Consider the following 22791-nt stretch of genomic DNA (forward strand, 5'->3'; position numbering starts at 1 on the left):
TCATCATTTGGATGCCGTTTTAAAGAGGACTTGGGAACTGTGATCAATTCCGTTTGTGTGGATTTCGGAGAGAGCCAGTTCCTTCTCCAGGTCACACTCATACAATTCCAAGATGGGTGTCAACCTCAGGTTGGTGTCATCATGGTCAGTGTTTTTTTGCATGTTCGTGCTTATTTCCTACCGGCAAGTGTAGGCACCAAAAAAAAATAAAAAAAAATAAAATGAGTAGCCAAAGACAAAGGGGGAGGAAAAATTAGATTCTGTCAGAGCTTCTTTCGGCACAACCAACGGAATGATCTCTTTGACGATTATAACTCGGATCATCGTCCTAAAAGTCTTTGCGGATAACAATATGAACTCGCTGGCCATTGTCTCGTTTTAAACACATTCGATACTTCCGGTATTTCACCCCATCTCGGATCCTGGGAGGTAGACGCTTCCGAAGCGCCTCTTTGTAGAGAGGTGGCCACTGTACAAGCCCTATTATTTTCGGCTCACTCCACCAGCTCGTTCTCTGTTGGCAAGGGGTCGAAAATGAACGTGGGTGCGGTCTGTCGTGAAGGACTGACAGGCGGCGGAATTTGGTGGAACTAAGGCACTGGTAACTCCATTTCGGTTCTTAATCATCCCTTTCTCTTTCCACCATTGGTGTAAGTCTGGGTGAAGGTTCAAATACTCCGTCTGTTTAACATACTCCTGATTATCGCGGCAGGTAACCTGTTCAGTCAACAGGAGTACTGTGGTAGTATCTGCAATAGGCGGAGCTGAAATTTGCCTCGTAATTGCCGAAACGTTTTTGGCGGAACCGCGGATAGGTGGGCGGCTCCGACAGATTTTCGGTTGGCATGCACCATTTCTAAAATCCTGGCCAGCCTGGCCGCTTGTTTTCGTTGCAAGCCATGCTCGTAAGGGGTGTGTAGTTGCAGCGGTCGGTTTAGTTTGGCCATTTCTCCTTATTGATTTGACTATAAGAACAAAGTCGACGGTTATACATAAGCGGGCTTAAGGTCTTTAATATGAATCCGGAGGAGTGTTTTACCGGTATCATTCTTTAAATCATAAACTACTTGAACAGTTTTTATTTATATAATTAATTGTGTTACGCCACTGTTCTGTTTGATCGTCAACTATCGTAGATAGACATGGACATTTCGTAGCTTACGACGGCTTGGTACTCGAAGGGAGAAGCGCTCGTCGTCACGTCAACAATCTCCACGCGCTCTATGTGCAAGAGTGAAAGAAAAAATAATGTTGCGTTGTTCACGCGTTCAGCTCAACGGAGCCGTTGCGATTTGGATGGGTTTCAAGCTTTCGATTTCTCTCTATTACAGTTTAAATTTTAGTTTTTATCCGTTTAAATACGTGTTCTCGAGTACTTGAAGCTACCTTACAGCATACAAGCGTACATTAGCGCCCATGGAGTGAAGTTTTGTATTGCACACCTCCTGCAATGTTAGGTCAGTCCTTTCCAAATCATTTTATACTAATAAATCCTATGAAATTTTAATGCTGCTGTCACTTGAACAATTCCGGTGATATTTAATGATATTTCAAACCTTTATTAGCGTTTTTTTTAACCAATATTCTATATATTTTTCTTTATTATACCGATTGTTCAGCATTGAAAACATTAATTTATGAGTGGCTAATAGTAAAATCACACAGTAAATTACTGCATGTTCTATTTTATTGCTATTTTGGTGTGATTTTTATGCATTTTTATGCAAATACTAACCAATTTTGTCATTTTAACACCGTATATTTAAAATAAAAAACTGCCCTTGTGTGTGTTATTTGATTTTATTTATGCTTTAAATCCTATACGACTCCTTCAAAATGCCCAAACGAAACACTAAGCAGGTAAACGCTAACTCTAGTGAAAATGATTCCGAACAAGCCGAGCTCAAACGTCAAGTCGATCTTTATAATAATCTAGTGGCTCGCCGTGATGCCATAACTAACCAAATTAACCGTTTTCACAGTTTTTTGGAAACCAAGTGCTTAACCCTAAATGACCCACGTCTAAAAATTGACCTAAACGCTCGACTTAACAGAATTGAATCTTTAAATACCGATTTTAAATCTATGATGCCTTAAAAATCAGTTTGACGAAGCGAATGAGCAGGGCCAGGAAAGAGAGGAATTTTAAAATGTCTATTTTGACAACATTTCTCAAGGTAAATTAATTCTAGAGAAAATTATTGCCGCGCAAACACCAAATTCGGACGAATACGCGAATTCTAGTTCCCCTGCGCATTCACCATATTTTCTATCTGGTACCCAGTATGGCCTACCCCTACCTCCTATCCCTTTACCAAAATTTAGTGGTTCATACGAAACGTGGAACAACTTTAAGGACATTACTATTTACAATCGAGTTTGCAGGGCGAGGCTGCTCAACCGATTAACTCTTTAGCTACCACCGAAAGTAATTACAACACCGCCTGGTCTCTATTAAAAGAGTGCTTTGAAAATAAAAAGGCTATAATACATTCACATATTAAATGCATCTTTGATCTTAACCAAGTAAGGGACGAATCTCACGTAAGTCTTAGAAAACTCTTAGATGGATTTCAAAGCAATTACAAATCCTTACAAAACTTGGGAGAACCTGTTGACCAGTGGTGTAGCCTAATAATGTATTTACTTACCATGAAACTAGACTTAAATAGCCGTAAGGAATGGGAATTATTTTCACGTAGTATTGACAAACTTAAAACTAGTGATTTTATAAACTTTTTATCGCAACGTTGCCGATTTCTCGAATCTTTTGATTTTAAATTAAGCAATAAAAAACTCCAAAAACCTGAAAAATATGAATCTAAATACGAACGTAAAACTTTACTTACCTCAAATAATTACCCTACTTGTGTCTTATGTAAAGAAAATCATTTTATATACTCCTGTCAAAAATTTTATGACTTACCAGTAGCCAATAGATTTTCGGAAGCTAAGCGTGCTAACCTGTGCACCAACTGTCTACGTCCTGGACACCGTCAAGGTGACTGTAAGTCTTCATTCTTGTCGAGTATGCAAAGGTAAGCACCATTCATTGCTACACATGCAAACTAAACTCACACATTCTCAAGACACACAACCTACTGCTCAATGCAATACTCAACGTCAGTCTAATACTCAACCTAACACCGCCTACTCAAGACCTTCTACTTCTACAAATACCGCATTTATCCAGCCAATTGACGATGATCATATCGATTTAACTAATCCATCTATTACCACAAATAACTCTCAAAATCTTTATTGTTCAAATGCAGGCAAAAACTCATTTATTCTTCTTTCTACATCCCTCGTAGAAGTTTTCGATAGAAACAACCAACCTATAAAATGCAAGGCTATCCTAGATAATGGAAGTCAATCCAATTTATTAACCCAAAACCTATTTAATAAACTAAACTTACCTTATTATCCTATTAACATGTCCGTCACTGGAATAAGCCAAAACCAAACCACTATTTCTAAACGAACCCAAATTAAAATAAAGGCTCTTCCTAATAATTTTACTTTCAAGGTATCTGCCTTAGTTATACCTAAAATAACCCAACCAATCCCTCAATTATCAATCAATGCTTCCAACCTAAATATCCCAAGTGATCTTATTCTTGCTGATCAAGAATTTTTAAATTCTGCCTCTATACTCGGTTACATATATTTGTAACCGAGTATTTGAAGTCCAGAAAACTACTGATATAGATGATTGGCATCACATCACATCGAATCAAAACCCTGCTGACATAATATCAAGAGGTATGAGTCCTCAAGAGCTTAAATCTTGTACTTTGTGGTGGCAAGGTCCATCATTTTTATGTCAACCCGCAGAATATTGGCCCATTTTCGACAATGACACCCTCGAAATGAATCCAATCATACTTGCTTCAACTGTGCCGAAAGTTTCTATTTTTGAACTATTTTCGAATTATAATAAACTTATAAATGTAGTCGCTTATTGCCTTAGATTTTATCAGAATCTAAGGTTACCTAAACCTACACGTCAGATAGGACAATTAACGTTATTTGAACGTAATTATGCCTTAACCATTTTAGTAATCATAACTCAAGAAAAAGCATTTGCATCTGACCTACGAGATTTAAAGAATAAAATTCATTTGCGTTCTCAAAGTAAATTAAAAGCTTTAAATCCATTTATTGATAAAAACGGAATACTGAGAGTAGAAGGACGGCTTAAATACTCTTCTCTCAACTATGAGTCCAAACATCCTATACTCTTACCAAAAAGACACCCATTTACTTGTTTAATCATTCTTCATACTCATGAGAAAAATTTCCATGCTGGTACACAGGCCACATTGTCTTTCGTGAGACAAACATTGGGCCAAAATGTTGTTTCAAGGAAAATCTGCAAATGTGAAAACTGTAATTCACAAATGCATTACTTGAAAGAAGTCGTCCATATTCTCAAAAAGACCCTAATATAAATAAATCAAAGGAGAACAACACAAAGTCTCGGTCTCAAAAATTCTTTAATTTGTTAGAATGGTGACACGTGTTTCGCTCCTAAGAGCATCATCAGACCTAAAAAATAATGTAAACAAAACCAAACAATATTACAAAAAGACCTTAAAGTAAAACAAAAAAGTATACCTCAAGAAGGTTAAAAACCTCCTTTCTTTCCAAGCTATCGCATGAACGGTGTGGCCTAGCGGTCAACGCAGCAAACAGTAATAGTCTTGCTGCAAGGTTGTAGGTTCAAATCTCGACAGTTCCTTTTTTATTATTTTCTTGTATTTCAGTTCTATGTTATTGTTTTTTTATATATTTGTGACGTCAGTTTTTTAAACTTATATTTTACCGTTCAGTGTGTGTGTATATTTGACCCAGTCGGGCGTGTTTTTAACCTTCTTGAGGTATACTTTTTTGTTTTACTTTAAGGTCTTTTTGTAATATTGTTTGGTTTTGTTTACATTATTTTTTAGGTCTGATGATGCTCTTAGGAGCGAAACACGTGTCACCATTCTAACAAATTAAAGAATTTTTGAGACCGATACTTTGTGTTGTTCTCCTTTGATTTAATGCATTACTTGTTATAAACAAAATCCTAAACCTTTAAGTTCTTTGCTGGGAGATCTACCTAAACCTCGAGTAACTCGTTCTAGACCGTTCACGCATACCGGTATGGATTATGCTGGGTATTTCATGATAAAAGATTCAAAACTTCGAAACCGAAAATTTATAAAAGCCTACTTATGTATATTTGTTTGTTTAGCCACCAAGTCTGTCTAGTCCACCTAGAGTTGGTGTCAGATTTGACTACTCGCGGTTTTATGGCCATGCTCAGGCGTTTTGTTTCTCGCCGTGGCTTATGTCAGCACCTGTATTGTGACAATGGCACAAATTTCGTTGGGGCTAATGGTGAGTTACAGGAAATTTATAACCTTAATCAAAGTTGTAAAATTGAATTTTTTGTGTTTTAATCCACCCGCAAGTAGAAAGATCCTGCCAAGCTTATTTGGAACAAAGGGAATTTTGCATTTTCACTACTGGAGAGATAACTTTAATCACAGTATACGGTCCGGAATATTTCGGTGCTAACTTGGCAGCAAAACCACTACGGCGACAACAGTTTTCCTTTTTTCATTACTTTGTCGCCTATGTGACAACACCAAGCAAGGCGTCGCAGATTGTAGTGGTGACTCTGACAGGGTAAAAGCTCGACTTTCGAGATTAATTCTCACCAGTTCAAAAGTTTCCTTTAGTCTTTGTAAACGGTCTGTATGATAGCTAACCATGCTGGTTTCCTCTGTGTCAGCTATCTTCTCTTCGGGCTGTCAGTATAAGGCATTGGGAGGATCAATCTCTTTGTCAACATTTAAAAATGCTGAAGAAAATCCGGTAGCATCTTTTTAGGAGCTGTTTAGGGCAATTACTAACTCTGGTTAGTACACGTTCCATTTTCGGTGATCTTCACAATATTGAGCAATCATTGTCTCGATCGTCTTGTTGGTGGGCTCTACTGAATATCCATTTTCTGTAGGAACTCCTTAAATGGTCGACCAGTGTATTGGGTTCCATTATCGGTCAGTCTTTGGACATCTAAACTTAGAGACAATTTGCTCGTAAAGGGCCTGTGCCACAGATCGGGACGTGGCTTTTCGGATCGGTCGGCACTCTATCCGTTTCGTGAAACGGTCTTAAAATACCAGCAGGTAATTGTTACCTTTGGAAGATCTCGGTAACGGCCCAACTAAATCTCTCCTGACTATATTCCAGTAGTCTTGGCAATGCCACGGTGTCCTGCCACAGGAAAATCACGGTTTTGCTTCAGTACCGCCTCATGAGTTTCTTGTGGCATGCAAAGCTTCCATGGATCTGCCATTTCGGTCTCGTTTAAGTCGGAAAGATCCCAAAAATTTCGGTACAACTGTCCTTATTTAATGCAAAAAGCGGGGTAAGCAGCGGGTTTATTTTCTTCTGCGGCTTTTTTTGGTCAATCAGTACCCCTACGGTATTTGATCTCGAAGTCAAACTGTTGGAGGTATACGCTCCAGCGAGCGAGCCGGCCGGACGGGTTCTTCATGGAGTGCAGCCATTTAAGACTCTGATGATCGGTCACAACGGTAAAATAATATCCATCTAAGTACGGTCGCAATTTTTCAACTCCCTACTATTGCCAGGCAATGTATGGGGAAAGGGCCGGTTGAAAGGGCTGGCTATCTGTGAAAAATTCGGTACGAAGCGTCGGTACTCGGAAGCTATTCCCAGAAAGCGTCGGAGGATCCGTAAGTTGTTAGGAGGTGGTAATTCTTTGATGGCGGCTACTTTTTCTGAGTCAGTTCGAATCCCCTTGGACGTGACCAAATGCCCTAAATATCGCAACGCTTTTTTTCCAAATTTACACTTCTGGATTTATTCGCAAATTAGCTTTTCTTAGCCGATGGAATACTTTTTCTAAGTTGTTAAGATGCTCCTCAAAGGTCTCTTCAAGGATGATGATATCATCAAGATATGCGAAGCAAAAGTTGTCCAGGTCTGGTCCTATAATTCTGTCCATTAATCGCTGGAATGTGGCCGGTGCGGAATGTAACCCAAAGGGCGTTACTTTAAACTGGTACAGCCCCATCCCAGGCATGGTAAATGGGGTTATAGGTTTACTACTCTCGGAAAGTAAGATTTGTCATGCCTGTTCCAGATCAATACTTGATATATATCGAGCCCTACGTAGTTTGTCCAAAATAGAATTAATAAAAGGCAGATATGCATCCTTTTGGCTAACAGAGTTGATCTTTTGGAAGTCAATACAAAACAGTATTTGCCGTCCGCACCATGACGATTGTTGAACTCCAGGGACTACCTGAAGACTTAATGATTGCATCTTCTAGCATTTGTCAAATTTCGGTATTTATAATATCTTGGATCTTAGGGCTCTAAAGTCGATATCTTTGCTTTATCGGATACAAGTCTCGTAGCAAAACTCCTTATGGTTTTGAACTTGTTTAGTTCAATTTCCTTGCCATTGTCAACCTTGGTATTTGGAACTATAGATAGTATTTTTGGGTAATTCTTGAGGGGGCAGGTAGCTACAGCAAGGTCTCCTATAAACGAATGGCCGGCTCCAGTATCTATCAGAGCCAGGTACGGTGCGTCGTCTATAAGAATCCGTATATGCGGTCTGGTGTCGGATGAAGTTAGTGGTGGATTTTCTGACGGAGGTAATCAGGATCGAGTTGTTCCTTGTTGACCTCTGAATATAAGTCGAGGTGTTCGGATTCATACTGGTCCCAGCTGCATCGGCCGGTGCTCGATTCCTGCCACTGGATTCAGTTTATAATTCTGCTAGCAAATCTTCGGTTTCTTGGATAAGAGTCGACAAACCGGCCACGTCAGTAACATCAGTCTTTCTGATAATTCTGGGAGCAAGTTTCGATATAGCCATTGAATTTCCTGTTCGGCGGTAAGATTTTCACGCCTTCGAATCAGTGTTTGTAGATCGGTAATACATTGATGGCTTTGTTCTTCATGGCGCTGCAACCGGCGACTAATTTCAATTTCCATAGTTGACTGGGAAGTAGAAACTACGAAAGACTCTCAGGAACTTGCCCCAACTTCTCCAACGCGTGCGGTTATTTCGGTACCATAAAGAAGCTTCCCCACTAAATAATTCTGGCATATGTGGAAGTAACCAATCAATCAATATCCCTTGAGATACACATATTTCTTGTAGCCTCAAAGCTAGGCGGACTAAAACTAATACTAATAAAATGTACAAAAACACAATACTAATAAAGTCCAGTTCAGAGATCTGTTAGAATCTTGCGAATAGTCCGTTCGAATGTTTGAATCGCAAAATATTATGTGGAAAGAGTCACAAAGTAATATTCTAAGCGATATTAATTCATTCCATTAATTGTTATGGTTATAGTACATAACAGTTAATGTTATGGATATATTCCATTGTTAAAAATTAAATGCGGTTCAAAAACATTATTCATTTATCACGACTTGGATTGCACGTAAGTTTAGCGCTTGCCTACAAACCCGATGGCCGCTGGTTTATTTCTCGACCAAGTCATATTTCACTTATTGTTTTTAATTTTAATTTTTGCTTTATTTCCGTTCTCCCGTTCAACTTAACCTTATTCTGCATGTTTTGTTTACTTTTATTTTATTTAGTTTTGAAACCGGATTTAATGTGAACGTCAGCATTATTTTTTATGTATTTATTTTTTGTTTTAACTTAAATGTTTGTGGTGTTAAACGAATAGCTTTACCGGTAAGTAATATTTCAACATTGTAATTCGTGTCTCAGAGGCGGCTCGCCCCCCACCGCTAAGGAGGGGGGGGGGCGAAGGGTTGATCGCCCAGAGCCGAAGTTTTTTTTTTCATTCAAACAATGAATAAGGAAAAATTTTTTTCACTGCTGTTTGTCACACTGATCAAGAAACATTGCGTCAGGTTTATTGTTTTTAATGTAAGAAATCACGAAAGAATTATATTTCAAGGGGACCTTTTACCAAAATCTAATAATGCAATATTTTTATCACATACATTAGTGCGATCAAAAAAAAATTATGTTTTATCCTTTTGTTTTGTAACACAATCTTTGAGTAATTTACACGAGAATTTCAGTTTGTATATATAGATTTTCTTCACAATACTGCATTGTGCATTCTTAGATCGTAATTTGGATATTTAATGTCAGACGTATTTTCTTTTTGTACTTTAGGACGTTTTATACCTCAATTTTCGTTCTACGACGATCACTATTATGAATAAACGTATTCTGATTAATACATAAATTTGCATTGACATAATCATAATGATAAGCTCCATGGAATTTCTCGGTCCCAGTCACAATGAATCCGAATAACGAGTGTTCATATGAATGGGTCTTACACATACAGTAGCGGCCAAATGTAGAGAAACTTTTAATTTTTTAAAAAATTAATTAATAGGTTAAATAAAAAGTTTTAATTTCATCACTAAATCATTGGGTACCTTAAGTTACTTATAATGATATAAAAATAAACACATTCTTTAACACATGACGAAAATACCAAAATATTTTTCATTTTTTTGCGGCCATAAGTAGAGAAACTTTTTTTCCGATCATTCCTAAACAAACAGTTTTTGAATAAAGAGAATAATATTTTAGTCGTGTGTTAGTATTAGTCGAGTAAGATGCCACGAGGTATTCATTTGTCAGTTCAGTTAAAAGAACTAATTATAAAAAAATATCAAGATGGATTGAAACAAAATCAAATTGCAATTGATTTAAAGCTTAATAAAAGTGTTATATCTAAACAAATCAAGATGTACAAAGAACGTGGAGGTTCTTTAATTAAACCTAAGACCGAAAGGCCGCGAAAGACTACTCCTTCAGATGATAAAGTAATAAGAAGATGTTCCCAAAAAAATCCTTTCTTTACTGCCGTGGATATTAAGAAAGGAAACCCTTCCATTTCACTATCCATCCGTTCCATAAGAAGACGCTTAGGCGAAGGAAACCTCCAAGCCAGACGACCGGCAAAGAAACCATTCATTTCCAAGAAAAATCGGCATGCTCGTTTAAAATTTGCTAGAGAACATTCCACTTGGACTTATAACCAATGGAAAAACATACTTTGGTCCGATGAAAGTAAATTTAATTTATTTGGGTCGGATGGAATAAAGTATGTAAGGCGTCCCCCACATCAAAGATTCAATCCTAAATACACTAGGCCAACCATAAAACATGGTGGAGGTAATGTCATGGTATGGGGTTCTTTTTCTGGGCATGGACTAGGTCCGCTAATAAAAGTTGAGGGTATTATGGACAGATATCAATATTTACAGATCCTCAAGAATCATATGATACCTTACGCCGAAGAAAACCTTCCACTAATTTGGAAATTTCAACAGGATAATGATCCTAAACATACAGCTAAAATTGTTAAAGATTTTTTTGCGGAGGAACAGCTCAACGTTTTAGCCTGGCCTCCACAAAGCCCCGACTTAAATCCTATTGAAAACCTATGGGAACAATTGGAGTTAGATGTTAGGCGTAAATATCCCGAAAAATTTAAAAACAAAGAAGAACTGTTTTGCGCATTATCGCAGGCCTGGCAGGAAATACCAGAAGAAAAAATTGTAAAATTGTTGGAGTCGATGCCCAGAAGATGTGCAGAAGCTATTAAAAACAAAGGTTTTGCTACCAAATATTAGGTTTATTTTAAATATTTGTAATATTTTGCTTAAGTTTCTCTACTTTTGACCGCTTAAAAAATAAAAAAAAAATTTTTTGTGGGTTTATAAATAATTTTCTTATACACTAGTTATTTATTTTTTATGTTGTATTTGTGTTCCACCTAAAACAATAAAATATATTTTTAAAAAGTAATCTATCAATATTTTTTTAAAAATAATCAAAAGTTTCTCTACTTTTGGCCGCTACTGTAGAAACGTTTGATTTGAGCAGTCGACTGCATACTCATTGGAACCTAGCTTTACGGCAGCGTGTTTCTTCGCTGCTTGCATTTTTCGGGCACGTTCTGCCGTCGTTCTTGCCGTAATCGCGCTCGTTGTTTATATGATTTTACTGCAAAGCGAATGTACAAACTATTGTTGTTTGCAACGCCTGCGACTGTGAAATTCTTTGTATCGAGTGATTGGAGCAATATTAGACCCCAACTTCTTCATAATTACCATACAGTGGCAGCTGAGACTGTGACTCAAAGGACTTCAAAATGGTACGTACTTAATTGCTCGTTTCCTGGAATTTGACTTTTTGTGCCTTTTATTTACAGAGCACATTTTTTCTCAAATCCCACCTCCGTTTCTAGGAAGATTTCTGCGGAAACGTTTCAGTGAAAAAATGAGAAACAAATATTTTCTTCAACTTTTCATTCAAAGTCCAATCAAATGTCTCGAACTCTCGAATTCAAAGATGATTAAAGTAATGTTAAGGGGATCTCAATTAAAAAAAAAATTGAAGGAATCTCGAGTATAGAAATAAACATTTATCATTTATCAATATTATACGGTTGACAATTTATCCTGATTTATCATATCTCAAATTTTATATGCGCATCAAGTCGAGTATGTAAAAAAAACCTCCGACCGTGACGCCTCGATGGCCACGAGGCACGAGCGTTACATGCCGTGTTGATAACTCGCGGAGCGCGGGATCGATTCCCAAGACTAGTATTTTTTTTTTCTTTCTTTCTTTCTTTTTGTTCAGATTTTTTTCACTCTTCCTCATTATCTTCATATTTTAAACATTCTACCTTGAATAAAAAATTGAAGGAAAGATCTCTTTTCTATTTTTTTGCTAAAATTTTTCCGACCGGGAATCGTTCAGTTCAAGAAGCTATTAAAAAGATTAGTACAAGCACAGCACTCCTAAGTCATGTATTGATAGCGCGGATGCCTTTTAATTATCTTGTCACGATGTGATACTTTCTTTTTCTTTCTTGATCAGGTTTTTTTTTCAAAATAAAGAAAAAAAAATTTATGCTATCAATTAAACATTCGCGATTATGCAAATATATCACATTTTGCAGTGAATACGTTCCATAATCAAGTTATAAGTTTTTATACATTAATGCATACTAGACTAAAAGTAACGATAGTTTCTATTTTCAACCCTTGTTTACTGTCGGCATTTTTTGTTGAATAAGAACTTAACATATAGAAGTTCTATCTATATTGAGTTTTAATAAACATAATTCACTTCCATTTTCTTAGATTTTAAGTATTTATCTCGAGTTTACCTATATTCATTGAACAACTTTGTACTTATTTCCAAAAGAAGCTTCATTTTAGTATAATACTATTAAACATTGACTGTATACAGCTTTTCTTGCAAGTTAAAATATGAAGCACTTTTTCCTTTCTCGAATTTGTTTAATCTGTTTATAATAATTAGCAAAATAATACAATAGCTTCAGAAATATAAAATACAAAATCGTATTTTGTGAAGCTACCTAAATTGCAAGCAGCGGCTACTGATGATATTGACATCGTTACAGCAGACACCATTCCACTCTCATCGCAATCCAATCACAATGCTGAAACTTTTTCATCAAGTAACCCGAATTTGAAAACCTTTTTAACGGAATGCGCTTTAAGTTCATCGAACTCTACTACTATAACTTCGCGGATTCCAATCATTTCCGACTATAAATATGATATTGGCGCTTATGTCGACAGAAAAAATGAACTAGATGATTTTACTAAGTATAAATTGCTGAAAGAGCCTTGGGTACCGCCAAATGATTATATGTTCCCTCACTCTAAACATTATTATGTTTAGAGTGAGTTAGAAAGGGAAAGTCGAAAATAGATACTTTAAACATCACTATTTGACAGCGAATGAGTGGCTCGTTTATTCTCATGTACAAAAAGGATGTTTTTGCAAATATTGTTTTCTCTTTGCAAGCGAAACAGGTAACCCAAAGTCTAATGTTCCTTTAAAAACATTAGTAAAAGTTCCTCTCATATCGTTTGCAAAGTTATCTGGCAAAGATGGTGTCTTAGAAATTCACGCTTCGAACAAATATCACTCAAAATCCGTAATAATTGCTGGAGAGTAAATGAATACCTATGAAAATCCAAACAAAGAGATTAGAAATTTACTCTTCCCTCATGGTATGGTCCAAGTTGAAAAAAATAGACGAATGTTGAACCTCATTATCAAAACCATTATTCTTTGCGGACGTCAAAACATAGCTTTAAGAGGTCATAGGGATGATGGTAAGCTTGGAATTCAGGATATTCTAATAAAAAGGGTAAAAAAAGCTAAATTTTATGCTATAGGTTTTGACGAAACCACAGACTCTTGTCATATAGCACAATTGATTATTTGTTTACGGTATTTGCATGATGGGAATATAAAGGAAGATTTCTTGAATTTTGTTGATGCATATTAGTCGATTCGGGAAGAAGATGTTGAGAACGAAAAAAAAAGAATAACTGGAATTGCATTAGCTCACATGGTAGAAGAGATTCTTGATAAACTCGAGCTTCGTTACGAAGATTGCGTTGGTATAGGAACAGATGGATGTTCTGTCATGGTATCGGAAGTTAAAGGAGCTGTGCAGGAACTTATGAAACGATGTACGAATGCTAGTCATTGTTCATGCTTCAACCATGCTCTAAATAACTCACTTGCTAAAACATCGAAAGTTCCTCAAACAAGAGATTGTATTGCTCTTATGAAAATATAACAAATTCATCTTCTAAAAGGTTCAAAGTTTTCAAAAAATATCTTGAAGGATCGTTGATAGGTTTATGTGAAATACGGTGGTGTGAAAAGCATGATGGCGTAATACAGTTTGAAGATAATATATTGAAAATTGTAGAAATTTTAAAAGAATTGACAACCTGGCAAGATTCTAATACATCATCTGAAGCTAATTCTATTTTGAAATCTATTTGGGACACCGAGTTCGTGATTTCGATGATTTGCCTACGCAAAATATTGTCAGTAACACGTCCTTTAAGTTTACTCCTCCAATCTACATCAATTGATCTTAATCAGGCTTCAGATGCATTAAATAATACATTGAGCGTTCTTCGAAATTACAGAACAGAGGCGGAAGATGTATTTTCTGAACTATTCGCAAAAACTGAAATTTTAGCAGAAAAATTAGAATTTGATATTGCTGTTCCTCGACTCGCGAAAAAACAAATTCATAGAGCGAATTATGCTGCATCCGATGCTGAAGAGTACTATCGGAGAGCTATTTTTATCCCTTTGCTTGATCATCTCATTCTTGATCGAGAAGAACGTCTGCCTCAAGATGTATTGGACATTTTTAATCTGAACGTATTACTACTTGTAAAATCTTGTAAGAAAACAAGAACTTGTAAAATCTCTTGGAGGGCGGTATATATCATTTATAAAAGGAAGTACCGATAATTTAGAAGGAGAATACGAAGTGTGGTTGGAATTGTGGTCTAATCAGCAGTCTAAAAAATCGATTCCACAACCTGCTGCAAAAGTTTTGGATAATTGTAATGAATACGCTTTTCCATCAATTAATGCGCTTATTTAAATTCTGGCCACGTTTCCAATTAGTAATGCGACTGCTGAAATAAGTTTTTCTACTCTTCGTTGATTGAAAACTTGGTTGCGTCAAAGTTTACTGAATAAAATACAAGTTGCTTTACTCGGCGAAAAACCTTTTATATTTCGATCTTAAAGCAGGCCGCCGAGCTTCTCGCAGACTGGGAACTAGTGTAGCATTTTTTTTTGTTCCCTTAGCATCATCTTAAAAAAATACTACATACTTTCTTTTTATTTAGTTTACTTTCATTTGGAAAGAATATTGTTTATTAATTATTCTAATTTATTTATGTTAATCTCGGCAACATTGCTTTCGGAGGTATCCGTAATTTAAACAAAGTATGTACTGTGTGTTGCCTAAAAGCTCAAGGGACTTTTAAATAATTAAATGGACTCTTGAAGTACTTTTAATTTATTTCGACATCATTAAACCTGTTTTTTATATTGTGTTACATATTTTATTATTAACAACACAGTTTACGTTTGTATTTAAGTATTTTATTATCAAAAAATGCATAAACAAAATCCAGTCTAACTTGACCTTGCTTTAAACAATCAGCGCATATCGATCTTCGGGTTAAGGTTCAGAGTTGCCATATTGTGCTGGAACGGAAAAGCGGCTGATCTTATTATTTTCAATATTCAAAATGAATTAAAATCATTATCATTATTGATTGAGAATCATATCATTATTGAAGGATTTTGATAGGTCCTGGTTTATGTTCTTCAGTCGTACATAATTATTTATGTAGATTTCCTAGCAGCTCTATTCCTTTTCCTGGTAAAAGGTACGTTGGCAACAACGGCAATGGTTCGGTGGTGAGAGGTCACCAAGCACCAAGGTGAACCTTGATGCCCATCCATCTTTCTTTTTGGCGTGCGACCGAAGATCTGACAAGTCGTTCTAATTTTGCCTAGAAAAAAGGGCGAATCAAGTAAAGTTTTCCATTTCGGGATGTGTTAATATTTTAAACTTACTTATTTTTCGCATTGCATCTACCGATGTAGTTTTCCTTTTGCTGACGGGCGTGGTTTATCTGATTTTGTGATTTTTGAGTTGTAAGTGTCTTTAAATCAGGTATTCCTTTCTTTATTCAGAGATTCCTTCGTCCTGCGTTGCTGCCCAATCAACTTTAACGAAGGTTGATAATTCTACGCCACAAAATATCTTTGATTAATATTTTTGGGGGGGTCCTTCTTACTTATTGCTTAGTCCTTAGTCCTTATGTCATTTTGTCTACTTTTACCTGCCCCAACCACGTGATTGATGCCATACTGCCTGACGCCAATTTCGACGCCGAGCCCTGTCTTCAATCTTTGCTGATACTGCTTGACGCCATTTTCAACGCCGAGCCCTGCCTTCAATCCTTGCTGATAGCTGTCATACAGTTGACGGTGTCATACATCACGCTCAAGGCCGAGTCAACGCCTTGACGCCATTTTCAACGCCGAGCCCTGCCTTCAACCCTTGCTGCTTCCAGACTGCTGACCTTCATCCTCATCCACCTAAGGCCATGCCTTCAGGACTTAATCACTGGATAATGCTTCCCTAGCATTCCTACGCAGTAACGCTGAGCAGGAAGTGTTTAAGCTGCGTGGCGGAGTTGGTAAAATTTCATCATACTTATATGAACTTGGTTTAATGATTTATTTATTCTATTTTGATTGATTGTGGTATTTATTTTTGTTGGTACACATATTTTGATTTATAAGTAGCCCTGTGCGTACTGTCTATTTAATCCTTTTTTCCTGCGCAGAGAATTCATGAATTTTCCCCAGGTTTAACGTCATATAATTAATGTCATATTCCCGTTTTAATTTAATATAAACCCATAGAGCTACACGTTCTCTTTGTGATATTTGAGTGTTACTATCAATATTTTCAGAATCTTTTTTATCCACTTTTTTTATCACTATCACACCACCATATGTAAATAGTTGTAAGTATTTTATTGACCGCACGGAATGTAATGTTTCAGTTGACATCTAGGGTATAAAATAAATTTTGTTAAAAAATTAAAATAAACCGTTTCACTTGAAGTTGATACCAGTCCAGACTATTGCTTTAAAAAAAAAACATAATTAAGTTTCTTGATTTACTTAATTATAAACAACATCTTTAATTATAAAATTTAAATAAACTTTAATTAAATTAAGTGGCGTCCAAAGATGAAATCAGTAAGTATAAAAAGGGAGGGATGATCTGCCCACCACCACGCTCACCAGACTAAAAGCTGCCGTGCATTTATGAGGCAAAAAAAAATATCCATAGGGTAGAAAAATTGCCACACTAGCAAAAAATGTAAAGGGCATTCTGGTAAAAAATAGCTATTATTTTACGAGTTTCGTCTAATTCGAACTATAGGGGAAGACGGAGCACAATTTTATAATAACTTTATTATCTGGCATAAAATTATTATTTAATGTACCTACTTGGGAAAAATATGTAAATTGATAATACTATAAATTATTTGTTTTTATAGCCACCAAACTAAATAAATTTTACATTATCAAAGTTTACGTAATTCAAGAACTAAATGGTTAAATTTTTTTTGTTAATAATTAGGTACTTAGGTATGTTATTAAATGTTGTTTTGGTACGACTGGTTTCATTAGGATTTATTTTTAAATCAAAGTCAAAAGTTTGTGTGAAAAAATGCATATATTACTGTTACTAAACTTAACAACTAAAGAAAGACATAACTACTAACATAGAATAACCAGACAAATAGAAAAATACTTCAATGCATTGTAAATGGCACCTATTTGGACACCCAACTCGATCAGCTGGGACGGTAGTTGGGCGGCCAAGGAATTTCGCTCGAAGCGATGCGAGCTGCTGAGGTGCCAAATTTCTTTTCTAGCGTGTCGCGCGAGTTATACACCCTTCACCCTATATATATACAGTGCGAACGTAAAGGTTGGAATAAATTCATTTAAAATTCAGGAGTATGTTCAAAAAAAAAACGCTCGGACATGTCGATTTTTATTTTTAACTGCGGGTTTTCTTACTATAATTTTATGTATACAGGCTTCCATTTCACAGACTTCCATCTGAGTGCGCATCCTGTTTCCATAACCAATCATCATCAAAATCTCTATTCGCTCTCGCTCACTAAGACGTACCATTTTTTGAAATTTTAATTTTATCTTTTGATAAACTTAACACAAGCAAAACTTTGCTTAGGCATCTAAATCAAACTAAATTCACTCAAAATTATTTGATGTCAACAAATTGTGACAAGTTAACAATCAAAAACACCAACCACAAATGTAAATAACCAAATAATAACTGATAGGTTGCTTGATATAAATAACTCTTCCAAAAATAGCCTTTTATTGTGTTCAATCGTCAACGGTCGAGTTTAGGTATAGGACATGGTACATGAAATGTACTTAGAATTTTATGTAGAACCTAAATTTAAAATAAAAAATAGGTGTTTACATTTAAAAAAATTACGTTGATGACCGTAACTTATTTTTGGGCCACCCTGTATACATAAAATTATAGTAAGAAAACCCGCAGTTAAAAATAAAAATCGACATGTCCGAGCGTTTTTTTTTTAACATACCCCTGAATTTTAAATGAATTTATTCCAACCTTTACGTTCGCACTGTATATATATTATATTGATAACCATGCACTTTATTTTAGCTTTGTAATCACTTTTGCTTCGCCTTATATTTTAATTATTGTTTTATTCGAGTCAGTCAGAGTTAGCAAGAGTTAAGATAAACTTCGCTTAAGCTTTTGTATTTTTATATTTTTTATATACGTAAACTTACATGTTGGCTGTATGCCTAATAAATTGTTTTTTAAAAACAGAAAATCGAATACCCGGTTTTTAATTGGCGCAGTCGGTAGGATTGCCAAGGATCAGTATAATCGCTATATTGATTTTTCGTTTCGTCGATTTATTGGCAATCGAATCGGTCGAGAGTGTTTCGAATGGACATCGATATACTCGCTTTAGACCAAAGTTAAGTGCGAGCGGTTTGACTAAGGACATCGCGACCTGTGTTTGAACTATTTCGCATAAATCGGTGATTGATACCACATAGACCAGTTTCGCGAGGAGTTGGACCTTGGAATTGGAGAACATAGCCACCCTAGAGTCTTTTCCTTCATAGTATGGCAGTAACAGTCATCGCATTCATGTAAGTCAATTTTTGTTTAGTGCAACTTTTGTTTTTGCTAATGTCTATTAATGAATTAAGCAACGCATCTGAGAATTTATCGATTGAACCTTTAACTAGCTCTGATTCCGCTTCTTCAAATCACGAAGTGTTAAATATTAATTTAGGTATTAGTAAAGAAGAAAATACTCTAAATATTGATATAGATTTATTGAAAGAAAACTTTTCAAATATAAGTGAAATTCAAAAATTGATTTTTAAAGATTTAGAATACAAAGATTCAAATAAATCTTGTTAAGAAAAAATGGCACAATTTAAGCCTGAATATTTAAATTGCGTGCCTAATTTCGATGGAAATCCATCAGAATTAAATAGATACCTAGCAATTTGCAAATCTATTATAGATACTTTTTATGACGCTAATAATGCCGCTAATTTTCAAAATATTTATATTGTAAATAGTTTAATAGGTAAGCTTTCAGGAAATGCTAGACTTGTAGTTAATGTACAAAATGTCTCCACTTGGGATGATCTTAAAAATACCCTATATAGAAACTTCGCTGATCGTAGAGATGAAACTTGTTTAAATAGAGACTTAGTTATGCTTAGGCAAAATGGAAACGAATCTCCGCAAGGTTTCTATGATAGAGTGTTAGAGATTTCAAATTTGTTATGCAGCTACGTTGATTCCCATGAAATAGCTGAAGCAGCCCCTATAAAGCGCGAAATGTATAAAAAATTAGCTTTAACAACATTTATATGATATTTACGAGAACCTCTAGGCAACACAATACGTTGTATACGGCCTGTCGATTTGGCCGAAGCGATTCAATTTGTTTTACAAGAAAGTAACACGAAATACTTTCAAAATAACCATAATAATTTTTCACAAATACAACATAAACAAAAATTTCAAAACCCACAGAAATTTAACCCTCAACATCACAGAGATGTAAACCCTAACAGACATCACTATCAAAATAATAATTCTAATAATAAACCTTTTCCTACTGGCCCTGTAGATATAAGGCCAAACCCATTTTACAAACAACCACGTTTACCCTCAAACTCTGAAGTTTTTGGTAAGCAACAAAATGTATTTAAACCCAATCCAAATAGGCATTTACCTAAGCCTACACCTATGTCAATTTGTACAAATACAAATCGCCCTTCTACCTCGAATAATTTTAGAAACAATAGCTACCAAAACTATCAACAAAATAGACCCAAACCTATATCAGAAGAAGTGTATAACACACAACTTGACCCCACAGACAATGGGGATGTAACCCATTCATACAATAATGAAGAGTATTATGAAACTCAGTACGAAACTGAACCCCAAAATGAACACTACCAAACTTATGACGAATCAAATGACTATGACCCAAATTTTCAGGATGCCGATTCCGACAATCCCGAAACTTAGCCCCACCAGTTTTGTCATTTAATACTAACAGCGTAAGTGAATTACCATATATCACTTTCCCTGAACATAATATAAAAATACTTGATTCTGGATCGACCAAATCTTTTATAGATCCACAACTTGCTTTTCATTTTTACCCTGATTGTATCATAGATGACCCATTCATTGTGAGCACTGTTTTCCAAAAATCAGCTCATAAATTTAGTGCCCTTTTACCGGCATCAACAATTTTTAATTTACCGCAACAAGAAGGCTAGAAATTTTATTTATTTAAATTTCACAATACTTTTAACGGACTTTTAGGTCTAGACAATCTAAAATCTTTAGAAGCTAATCTAGATTTTAAACAAGGATATCTAGTCACCCCCTACTCAAAAATTAATTTTAAGTACCACCAAACGAAACAACAACTTAACTGTATAACAGTTAAACCTCGTTCTGAGCAAGTAATAAAAATAAAAACCACTATTAAAAATGGCGAAATTATCATTCCGCATCAAAAATTTCATAATTGTGAAATTCCAGAATGTCTTACTATCGCAAAAAATGGTTTAGCAATGACCACCATCTTAAACAATACTTGCAACCCTGTAACACTCGACTTTTCTCAACCAATCGATGTAGAGAAATTTGACAGAAAATTTATTGAAACCATAGACCTTAACAACTTTGATGAGACTCCTAAAACAAAGTTAGAGCTCACTAAACTTAGAATCGATCATCTGAATTCAGAAGAACGGAATTCAATTTTAACTCTATGTAAAGAATTCTCAGATATATTTTATCAAGAGAATACGCCCTTGACTTTCACCAGTAAAATCAAGCATAACATCAGAACAACAGATGAGATCCCCGTTTACACAAAAACGTACAGGTACCCATTTATTCATAAAAAAGAAGTTCAATCCCAAATAAAAAAGATGTTAAATCAAAAAATAATTAGACCCTCAAATTCTCCTTGGTCTGCACCCATTTGGGTAGTACCGAAAAAACTAGACGCATCAAACACACAAAAATGGCGTGTAGTTGTCGATTTTAGGAAACTAAACGAGAAAACTATTGACGATAAATATCCCTTGCCCAATATATCCGATTTATTAGATAAATTAGGCAAAAGTCAATACTTCACGACATTAGACTTAGCCTCAGGTTTTCACCAGATTGAGATGAGTAAAGACGATATTCCTAAAACTGCTTTCAGTACCGAAAACGGTCATTTTGAGTTTACCCGTATGCCCTTTGGACTGAAAAATGCCCCGGCAACCTTTCAAAGAGTCATGGATTCCATATTACGAGGAATTCCAAATGAAAAATGTCTGGTATATCTCGATGATATCATTATTTTCTCGACTTCACTCCACGAACACATCGAAAGCCTAAAATCGGTTTTCAAAAGACTCAGAGATTCCAATTTTAAAATCCAAATCGACAAAAGCGAATTTTTAAGACGCGAAGTCGCTTATCTAGGACATCTCGTGACCCCCGAAGGTGTTAAACCAAATCCTGATAAAATCATAGCCATAAAAAAATTCCCTATACCGAAAACTACGAAACAAATAAAAGGTTTCTTAGGACTTTTAGGTTATTATAGGCGATTTATTAATAATTTTGCCAAATTAATCAAACCCCTAACGAAATGTTTAAAAAAAGGCGCGAAGATTGAACATAATGAGGAATTCAAAACATGCTTCGAGACCTGCAAAAATCTTCTAATCAATGAGCCCATTTTACAATACCCTGACTTTTCTAAGCCGTTTAATTTAACCACAGATGCGAGTAACGTCGCTCTTGGTGCTGTTCTTTCTCAAGGACCCATTGGTCAAGATTTACCCATAGCGTACGCCTCACGAACCCTTAACGATTCTGAGCAAAACTACTCCACTATTGAAAAAAAATGTCTTTGCCTCGTATGGGCAACTAAATATTTTAGACCTTATCTCTTCGGTCGTAAATTTAATATCATTACAGATCACAAACCATTACAGTGGTTATGCTTGTTAAAAGATCCTTCTTTAAAGCTTTTACGCTGGCGGATCAAACTAGAGGAATTCGATTATACCATCATTTATAAAAAAGGCAAACTCAATACGAATGCAGACGCCTTATCAAGAATCGAAATCCACACGAAAGAAACCCCTGGACTAACGAACTTAAAAAACTATATGGAAGAATTTAATAAACATTTAGGTCAAGAACAGTCTGGCTCTTCCAGCCAAAACAATGAAAATAATACTGTAAACCCTGACCTAGATCAAGCATTCATTATCGCACAACCAGACGACGAATTACCCATATTCCCAGACAACGCGACGATTCACACGAACGCTGACCAAGATCCTATAGTCGGAATCCCCATTATTGAATCAGCAGTTAATTACGGAGCTAACCAAATATTTATACAAAGTCTTTTGCATTCACCTGCCAAACCAATAATCAAAATACTGTTCAATAAAAAACGAAGAATATTAGTTCAAATTTCAAATAATAACTTCGAAGAAGATATTCTCAGTTTTATGAAAGAACTAATTGTCCCTGATAAGCAATATCAACTCTATTTTATTGACCCAGATATGTATGAACCCTTTTCTGAAGTAATACGAAAATACTTTAGATGGCCCTCGATCAAATTTAAACGTTGTTTAACAAAACTAGTCGACGTCACAGATAAAAATGACATCAAAGAAATAATAAAGAACTACCACGA

At 35.6% G+C, this 22791-nt stretch overlaps 1 protein-coding gene across 1 annotated transcript in view; it reads right to left on the reverse strand.

Moving 5' to 3' along the window:
- Positions 1-947, reverse strand: part of LOC126749172 (uncharacterized) — a 46387-nt gene extending 45440 nt beyond the window's left edge. The window contains exon 1 of the mRNA XM_050458852.1: positions 787-947. Coding sequence (XP_050314809.1) covers positions 787-947 — 161 coding nt within the window. The remainder of the gene's footprint in view (positions 1-786) is intronic.
- Positions 948-22791: the final 21844 nt, after the last annotated feature.

The sequence above is a fragment of the Anthonomus grandis genome, chromosome 22, assembly GCF_022605725.1.
Source record: "Anthonomus grandis grandis chromosome 22, icAntGran1.3, whole genome shotgun sequence".
In the NCBI taxonomy this organism is placed as follows: Eukaryota; Metazoa; Arthropoda; class Insecta; order Coleoptera; family Curculionidae; genus Anthonomus; species Anthonomus grandis.